The sequence below is a fragment of the Setaria viridis genome, chromosome 8, assembly GCF_005286985.2.
Source record: "Setaria viridis chromosome 8, Setaria_viridis_v4.0, whole genome shotgun sequence".
Classification (NCBI taxonomy): domain Eukaryota; kingdom Viridiplantae; phylum Streptophyta; class Magnoliopsida; order Poales; family Poaceae; genus Setaria; species Setaria viridis.
In genome coordinates, this window is record NC_048270.2 from 30467332 (window position 1) to 30477294 (window position 9963).

The 9963-nt window shown below is 45.7% G+C and overlaps 1 protein-coding gene across 1 annotated transcript; it reads right to left on the bottom strand.

The window, feature by feature from the left end:
• Nucleotides 1-305: 305 nt before the first annotated feature.
• LOC117834479 (probable LRR receptor-like serine/threonine-protein kinase At3g47570) lies at nucleotides 306-1174 on the bottom strand. The gene is made up of 2 exons (XM_034714044.2): nucleotides 739-1174; nucleotides 306-649 (listed from the first exon to the last, which is right to left on the bottom strand). The coding sequence occupies exons 1-2, from the start codon at nucleotides 1154-1156 to the stop codon at nucleotides 306-308; spliced, it is 762 nt and encodes a 253-aa protein (XP_034569935.2). The 5' UTR covers nucleotides 1157-1174.
• Between the last annotated feature and the right edge of the window lie 8789 nt (nucleotides 1175-9963).

Below are 9963 nucleotides of genomic sequence, written 5' to 3' on the forward strand. Positions count from 1 at the left end.
GACACTTTCCATGGCCAGGCCGCCGGCCCAACCTGCTGCTTCCATCACCTTCTGCTGGAGTGGGCCAAACATCATGGACTCCTTCACAAATGGACGAACAACCAAGTAACCGCACAACAAAATGACAAATATGTTACTCGTTCAGTAGAAACCGGCGGCAGGGCTAAACCAGCAACCAAGGTAGGATTCATCAGAAGATCCCTGCGATACCTATCATAGAACAATAAATCACAGATGATGCAAATTTATTTGGCCAAGATGCAAGCATTTCTATCAAAGTATCCAACTTGGAGCACTACATCATTTTATGTTAAACTGATCTGCATGTAGTCCTCCTTGATCTTGGTCAATCTCACAACCACATCACTCATCGTCATTCTTTGGTCTGGCATGTCATTTGAGCAGCGTAAACCAATCTCAAATATTGGCACTAGAAAGTTCTTCAAAGAATTAATAGCATCTTGTTGTAGCCAGTCATCCACTATATCGATTAAATTTGTTGGGAATGCTTGATTAACCCAGTTCCTAAGGGCTAGTTCTCCGACAAACATAGGGTCTGTGGGCTTCTTTCCTGTGAATACTTCAAGAAGCATGATCCCGTAGCTGAATGCGTCACTTCCTCTTGATGCCCTTCCAACTGATCCATACTCTGTCCGAAAAAATCAGAACATAAAAGGAAACAATTAGCGATAGTAGTAAATGATGTACCAAACAAATATATCAAGCGTGTCGAAGTACCTGGTGCCATGTACCCAATTGTCCCAGGCATGCTTGCAGAAACCATGGAGTAGTCATCTCCATGCAACAATTTTGCAATTCCGAAGTCTGCCACATGTGCTATCATGTTTTCATCGAATAGAACATTGCTGGGCTTTAAGTCACAATGCAGGACTACCTCAAAGTGATGATAGTGTAGGTACTCCATTGCCATGGACACATCCAACATAGTGTCTAACCTCTGACGGTATCCCAGATGCACTCTACCATCAGTGTGTAGGTGTGTTTCTAAGTTTCCATTAGGCATGTACTGAAGGACTAAAGCTTTGAAGTCCAGATTTGAGCAGGCGCTAAGTACTTTTATCAAGTTGCGATGTCGAGCCATGCGCATAACACGACACTCGGAGTCAAAGCTTCTCACTGCTTGTTCCAGCTGCATGTTTAAAACTTTTACGGCGATCACCAGGCCGTTGCTTAGTTGGCCCTTGTAAACTTTTCCAAAGCTTCCAGCGCCCAACAGGTTCATCTGACTGAAATTATCCGTGGCACGAATGATCTCATAATACGAAACTACGGTATGGTTGAGGGTGCCGACAATGTCAGGAGAACCGACCCTCCCTTCCTGCTTCTTGACTTTCTTCCTTAACATCAGGTACACACCGATTGTGACAGCTCCAACTACTATGATGACAGTAGGGAGCAAAAACCTTAAAATACGATATCGTTTAGTGGAGCTCTGACTGCTATTACATGGTGAAAGCCTCAGTCGTGAAACTCCACCACAGAGAGCCATGTTCCCCACCAAAGATTGTAGGCTGATGTTTACAAAGATACCTCCTTCTGGTACCGGTCCATGAAGTTTATTGAAAGAAAGGTTCAAGCTTGTGAGATATGTGAAATTGGCCAAGTATTGTGGGATTGTACCGGACAGATCATTGTATGACAGATCCTTGCTCCATCTGTCCGCGTTATACATTCATTGCCGGTCCAATCGTATTACGCATGAAAATGGATTACGCATGGACAACATATGAACCCATATTACGCATGAAAATGGATTACACATGGACAACATACGAACCCGCATTACGCATCGTATTACTTGGAAAATGAACATAGGGTTTTATATAGAATTATTATTTATAATTTAGTTCTTGCATTAAACATGAGATAAATAAATTGTTGGTCCAATAAATACAATTATTAAGTTTTAAATTATAGTGACATGAAAAAAATGTAGCAATGACCAAATTCTTTTTTCTTACACCTACAATTTACTTACCTTAATTTTATGGCAATTTCTAAATGTTAAAAACACATTTACTCTACTTTTTTCCTCATACATAAAATTGAAATCCTCTGCATTCTACCTCACATTTACTCTCCATTCTCCCTCACATTCTAGCTCAAAACTATCCATCACATTGTAGCTCAAAAATATGTATAAATACAAATCCTCTCCATTCTCCCTCTTTCTAACAAGGGAACTCATTTTTCTCCCTCTCTAAAGCATAAAACAAAGTATAAAAAAAATAAATGAATGGATAATGAAGTAGCTAACCTTCACAACACTTTGGATGAGTGAAATCCCCACGAAAATGAGGAAAACAAATTTGGTAGCACCTCCCCTGGGTTTGCTTCGGCGCCATGGAGAGGATGAAGCTAGCTCTCTGTCTTTCTGGAGTGGAGTGGCTCGGGCTGGAAGAGGAAGAAAGGCCTTTGTCTTGCAGCTTTAAGGGGATAAGTTTTTATCCCAATTGGAAATTCCATCTAGGACAAAAAGGAACAACTATCCCAGTTGGAAGTTTACTCCTGGTTGGAGCTTTCAACCGGGACAAAAGTGCCACCCTTTTGTCCTGGTTGGAATTACCAACCGGGAGTAAACCTTTTGTCCCGGTTGGTAACTTCAACCTGGACAAAAGGGTGGCGCTTTTGTCCCGGTTGGAAGCTCCAACCAGGACAAAAGGGTGGCGCCATCGGTTCCAGGAAACTAGCCGTTACAACCGGGATGGTTGCAAATACCAACCGAGAGTAAAGGTCCGGCCCATTCCAGCCTATCGTGGCCGCCCCTTTTTGTCCCGGGCCAACTTTAAACTGGGACAAAAGGGGGCGCATGGAAGGTGAGTTCTCTACTAGTGAAACCTCTCCTCTCAGCTACAATAGCTCTTTGCCAGTCACAATGAGCTGACTGTAGAAATCCCTGCTTCCTTGTCAAATTTGAGCAGCCGTAGTGCGCTAAATGTATCAGACACTACTAGAAATATGACCTCTCATCCCTAGAATTTGTACCAGTCATATTTGGACCCAGTACTAATGTTAGCTTTAGCTTTAGTAGCCTCTAGTACTGGACGGAACCCCCATCCGGTATTAGATCCCCCATCCCCGTGCGCCCCCTGCCTCCACCGCACACTTAGGTTTTTTCACCCCCCCCACGCTACTCCAACTGTCCTTATCCGTCCATCGCCCCCTGTCTCCACTCATCCTCTCCCATGCCTCCCTCTCCCTTCCTCTCTCCCTCACTCTCTCCTCTTCCTCTCTCCCTCAGTTTCCTCTTCCTCTCTCCCTCTCCCTTAGCTCCCTCACCGCTCGCCCCTCACCGGCGGTGAGGAGCAGCAGCAGGGTGAGGTGAGGCGGCGGTGCGGATAGACGATGGCGGCGGGATGACGGAGGAGGAGGTTGTGGAGGAGGGCACGGTGGATGGATGGCGAAGGTGCAGGCGGAGGAGGCCACCGGCAGTGGCGGAGGAGGGACGGAGGAGGAGGGGGTGGGGTGGAGGCGGAGGTGGGGCGGGGCCGACAGCGGTGGATCTAGAGGAGGAGGGTGGAGGAGGGTGTGGTGGAGGCGGAGAACACCGCCGGCGGCGGCGGAGGAGGGGTAGAGGAGGAGGGGGCCGAGTGGAGGCGGAGGTGGGGCCCTCGGAGGGGGTCGGCGGCGGGGGAGGTGCAGGGCCGGCGGGGGTGGAGGTAATCTTCTTTTTTTATTATTTTTTAACACCCTCTAGTACCGGTTATTTCAACTGGTACTACAGGACCCCCCATTAGTACCGGATGGCAAGTATCGGTTGCACAACTGGTACTAGAGGGGGGTTTGGGACCGGTACTAGAGGCTGTTTTTCTAGTAGTGAGAAAACCAATTGAGTAGAACAATCCCAGAATCATTGATGGTGGTGAACAAGCTCCATCATCTTACCCTCTCAAGAAATGACATATTTGGCCCCATCCCATATCATATTTCTAGGTTGTATAACCTAGAGAGGCTAGACCCGGATAGCAACAGCTTGTCCCATGGCATACTTGATGGCATTGGAAACCTGACCAAGTTAAGACACCTTAACGTATCTCAAAACAAGATATCATCAACCATACCAGCAAGTGTGTTTCAGCTTGCTAGCCTAATATCCCTTCATCTATCTCCTAACTCATTGGAAGGTGAATTACCAGCATATATAGGCCAGGTTGGTAACTTCAACCTGGACAAAAGGGTGGCGCTTTTGTCCCGGTTGGAAGCTCCAACCGGGACAAAAGGGTGGCGCTGTCGGTTTCAGGAAACTAGCCGTTACAACCGGGACTAAAGGGGCTTTAGTCCCGGTTGTAAATACCAACCGGGAGTAAAGGTCCGGCCCATTCCAGCCTATCGTGGCGCGCCCCCTTTTTGTCACGGGCCAACTTTAAACTGGGACAAAAGGGGGCGCATGGAAGGTGAGTTCTCTACTAGTGAAACCTCTCCACGTAGCTACAATAGCTCTTTGCGAGTCACAATGAGCTGACTGCTGAACTCCCTGCTTCCCTGTCCAATTTGAGCAGCCTTAGTGCGCTAATTGTATGAGACACTACTAGAAATATGACCTCTCATCCCTAGAATTTGTACCAGTCACATTTGAACCCGGTACAAATGTTAGCTTTAGCTTTAGTACCCTCTAGTACCGGACAGAACCCCCATTCGGTATTAGATCCCCTATCCCCATGCGCCCCCTGCCTCCCCACACACTTAGATTTTTTTGCCCCCCCCTGCGCTGCTCCAACTGTCCTTATCCTTCCATCACCCCCTGTCTCCACTCATCCTCTCCCACGCCTCCCTCTCCCTTCCTCTCTCCCTCTCCCTTCCTCTCTCCCTCACTCTCTCCTCTTCCTCTCTCCCTCACTTTCCTCTTCCTCTCCCTCTCCCTCAGCTCCCTCACTCTCCCCGAGCCCTTCGCCCCTCCTCCCCCCTCCGCTCGCCCCTCACCGGTGGTGAGGAGCAGTAGCAGGGCGACGTGAGGCGGCGGCGCGGATAGGCGATGGCGGCGGGATGGCGGAGGAGGAGGTGGTGGAGGAGGGCGCGGTGGATGGATAGCGGAGGTGGAGGCGGAGGAGGCTGCCGGTGGTGGCGGAGGAGGGATGGAGGAGGAGGTGGTCGGGTGGAGGCAAAGGTGGGGCGGGGCCGGCGGCGGTGGATTTGGATGAGGAGGGTGGAGGAGGGTGCGGTGGAGGCGGAGAAGGCCGCCGCCGGCGGCGGAGGAGGGGCGGAGGAGGAGGGGGCGGGGTGGAGATGGAGGTTGGGCCGTCGGAGGGGGCAGGCGGCGGGGAAGGTGTGGAAAAAGGCAACAGCCGAATACAAAGCAGAAAAAGCGAGTGAGATCTCGGTCATCCTAAGAGATCAGCATCATACTAAGGACCGTGTCGAGCAAGGTCCGACAGGGCCGGCGGGGGTGGGGGTGATCTTCTTTTCTTATTAATTTTTAACACCCTCTAGTACCGGTTATTTCAACTGGTACTAAGGACCCCCCACTAGTACCGGATGGCAAGTACCGGTTGCACAACCGGTACTAGAGGGCGGTATAGGACCGATACTAGAGGTTGTTTTTCTAGTAGTCAGAAAACCAATTGAGTAGAACAATCCCAAAATCATTGATGGTGGTGAACAAGCTCCATCATCTTACCCTCTCAAGAAATGACATATTTCGCCCCATCCCATATCAGATTTCTATGTTGTATAACCTAGAGAGGCTAGACCCGGATAGCAACAGCTTGTCCCATGGCATACCTGATGGCATTGGAAACCTGACCAAGTTAAGATACCTTAACGTATCTCAAAACAAGATATCATCAACCATACCAGCAAGTGTGTTTCAGCTTGCTAGCCTGATATCCCTTCATCTGTCTCTAAACTCATTGGAAGGTGAATTACCAGCATATATAGGCCAGTTGAAACAGATTATCTTGATATATCTCTCAAATAATCACATGATTGGTAGGCTTCCAACATCCCTTCACTACTGAAAAAATCACCTCTAGTACCGGTCAGTAACCCCCCTCTAGTACTGGCCATTTGGTACTAAAGGGCCTGCCACGCCCCACGCAGCGGCTGCCTCATTAGTACCGGTTGGTATCCCCAACCGGTACTAAACGTGTTTTTTTCTTTTCTATTTCTTTGTTCTACATTGGTACACTAATATATATCTATAATATTAGATTTGAGAACTTAGAGAGAACCACTTCTGATAATAATTCAAATACATAAGAAAAGAAAGTACTTAAGTTCATACAACATTACTTGTCTCAGAGAGAAGTTCAAATACATAAGACAAATATGACATCCATGCATACTACAGGCTTCGTGCGGATAGTTTACATAGATATGGAACATAATTCATATCTACAATCTTAAAGTCTAGAATAGCTTCAATATAAGTTAGAGCATGAACTAGTGTACTCTCTAGCGCTTCAGAATGATACTGATTCGGACAACCATAAATCTCAAACAATGGTGTGTCCATCGCTTGAGATGCCTTATAGAAAGAGAGCTTATCCTGGAGCGTGAAATATCTAGTGCATGTCGGGTATCCAACACTGTAACTATATCCCAACCTTTCCACTACTTGCTCCAGAATCGCTTGAAAGCTTATGGCCGCAAAGGTTTGATTATAGATATCCTAAAAGAAGAGAATAACATTATGAAATTTAAAAGATGTAACGTAATTAAAGATAAAAGGATGATTAGATCCATACCATGTCATGTTGATTCAGATGACATAGCCTCTCAGCAGTCATAATCCCACTACGCTTCCCTCCTCAAGCGCCTTTATTTTAAAATACGAGTAGTCTTGCACAAAGTACCCATGATCCTTTAGCTGTTGCAGGCATGCCTCCACAACAGTCCTTTCAAAAGTTATCTTATGTGGTGATGCTCGACCCCATGCATCAATTGCAATCATTGGCTTGGGCTGCCCTGTTACTCTTGGTGCTCCTCGAATGGGTATTTGAAAAGAGATGTGTAGTCTTCTAATTAGACCAACTACATCGGCTTGCACTCTAGGAGTGGTACCACCTAGCTCTGCAACAACTCATTTAAGCCATCTAATACTGGTGATAACCTATATTGTATGTTAGTAGAATTAGGAATTATTCATGTGTAGTACAAAACTAATTATAAGAAGGAAATAATATTTCTATGTTCGAAATTGTTCCATTGCTTCGATCGCCTTTTGACATGATGATACCGGGAGTAGGGATGTGAACTCCGGCAGGACGAGGCAACGGTGCCGCCTCGAGGGTAGTAACATTTCTATATAACATTCCTATGTTTGAAGTTATCAAATATCCATCAAATTCTAGCTCAAAAACATTTTAAATAAATAACCATCTGTACTTGTTGAACTTGCAGACCGTTATCATCTCGGCGAGCATTTCTCCACCGGACGGCACCGTACTTCGCCATGGAAGAGCTCCGATTCTACAAGGGGACACGATCTTCCACGATGTCCATTGCCGCTCTTTCTTGTAGAATTGGAGCTCCTTGACATTTGTTGCCGCTCGGCGGAGAACATGCTCGTCGAGATGAACATGGTATGCAAGTTCAACAAGTAAGGATTTGAAAAACCATATTGAATTTCGCAAGAAAAACCATCTAGAAAAGGGTAGCATCATTCTTAAGCCGCTGTCTCGGTAACCCTTGCTGAACATCAAGGGTTGCGTACGGTGCAACCCTTGCCGATCACCATCTCCATTGTTGTAGACCACTCTTATTCAGTTCTTCAGGTTCCACATAGAGCGCCTTCTCCCCTTCTTCATCTTTAGATTGATCCTCATCATCATCTGGTGGCTCACCACCATCTCCTTGCTCTCCTTGTGCTCCTCCATGGTTAGTTGCTGACTCAACTTCACTCTCCACTTCTTCTGGATCTTTTGTTGTGCTTAAGGACCTTTGTACCCTTAGTTACATTTTACTCTTGTATATCTCTCTCTCGATCCAATATACCTCATTAGACCCTAGAACATGTTTGGGAGTGTTTTGGAGCATTTCGCCACTACACGAAAAATGATACAAAAATGAGTGTGTTTCGGCATCCGAATGCACTAATGTAGGGTAGCAAACTTCCGACGAATTTTTTCGCTACGAACGCATCATATTAAGACCATCATATGCAACCAGAATCTTTAGGTAAGATGACGAGTGCATTCTTACCTCTCCGAACTAATGTTCATAACAAACTAAGGCATAAATATTCTATTTGTCCATCTAGAGGGAGTAATTTGATTATTCCGAGGTTTCACATGATCTGTTTAATGATAAACTAGGATTATTCCTCCTGATACAAATAATGATTTAAACTTAGTGAGGACTGGCGGAGCTATGGAGGCACGCCAACCAGAACTAGGTGCCAGCCCTTGAGGACGAGGACTAGCGGAGCCGTGGAGGCATGTATAGACAGATAACAGATAACAGATAGAGCAGAGGTAACCAATCTACAGCAACCTAGACTATGCATATGTTGTAAAGCAACACAGATATGATCTTAGCAAAAAGTATCTTTAAATCTAAATCTCCGGTCCGGCTCCCGAAACCTACATCAGGCCATGTTCGAATGCCAAGTATTGCGAGAGCCCCCTAAAAGGAAACCATCCTTTTCCTCTTCAGACTCCAAATTCAAATTGAGCCTCAAAATATTCGCTACTTCCCTTGATTCGCCACGGATAACAGTGCCACCATTGCCGCCAAATCTCGCCTAATTACTTTCCTCACCGGCGACATCAGATTGAAAAGACATCAAAGAGAGTAGGCTGCCCTGCATATGTTAAGGTCAAGGAAGATAAGAAAGCCAAACAATGGTACTTCGACCATGTTGAGGAAGCACACAACCACAAGTTGCACCCGACGCCCAGGATGGTCAGGAACATGCATATTCACAAACAAAGGGAGGCAGCATTGGATGACCTATTTGCTATCATGGCAAGGAATGGGGTAGCGCACCAAGCTGCGATGAATGTCACGTCCGAGCTATATGGTGGCCGTCAAAACTGGCCGTTCACAGAGAAAGATGTCAAAAACATGTAGGTCCCTATGTGCTAAGACCAGAAAAAAAATTCCAAAAGAAAAAAATTATGCTCGTAGCTGTAAAAAATAATTTACTAATTTCTTTTTATGTTCCAGGAATGCTGAGCAAGCAACGGAGGAAAGGGGTGCTGATCTGGAGAAGCTTTTTCAGTTTTTTAGAGAATGCAAGGCAAGCAACGAGTACTTTTACTTTGATGTGGATTTTGATCCGAAAACAAAGGTTCTCATGAGCATATTCTGGAGCCATGCAAGTCAAAGGGCTGAATGCACGGACTTTGGTTATGTGATTACCTTTGACATGACCCACAAAACAAATAGAAAAAACATGCCACTAGGCATATTTGTGGGGGCCAATAACAACCTGAAGAATGTCAGTTTTGGGCAAGCTCTGCTTTGGGACGAAACAATTGAATCATTCAAATGGTTGTTTGAAACTTTCAAGAACTGCATGGGGGGCACCAGCCATATGTGATCCTGACATCCTGACAAGTATAAATTTTACTCCAAATACACATATAATGTTTGCAAACTTGATAATTGAACAATTGCAATAAAATGGATTCTGCTGTTGCAAACTAGATGTTGTATGGGTTGCAACCCTATTGCTGGTTCATTTTGGAAACTGTTGTTTGATATATATGTTTGTATATATCTTTTTTTTTTTGGCTCCCACAGATGAGGATGCAGCAATGAGAGAAGTGATAAGGACAGTGTTCGACAAATTGCAACATAGAAACTGCAGATGGCATATCACAAGGGCGTGGGAATACGAGCTCGACAAATTGTACATACAACACAAAGATAAAAACCTCAAGGAGAGGCTAGAATCTACTGGGGCCAACATAGTTTGAGGAGGAGTGGAACAAGTTGGTAGATGAGTGTGAGATAGCTAATAACCTAGCAATAAAGGCACTCTGGGAAAAGAGGAAGAGC

What these genes read in the sequence shown, in the direction of transcription:
- LOC117834479 (XM_034714044.2), bottom strand. Translation starts at nt 1,156, where the DNA reads ATGCAGCTGGAACAAGCAGTGAGAAGCTTTGACTCCGAGTGTCGTGTT. An exon ending in AATTGGGTACATGGCACCAG is followed by an intron (nt 650 to 738) that starts GTACTTCGACAC and finishes TTTTTCGGACAG; the next exon opens with AGTATGGATCAGTTGGAAGG.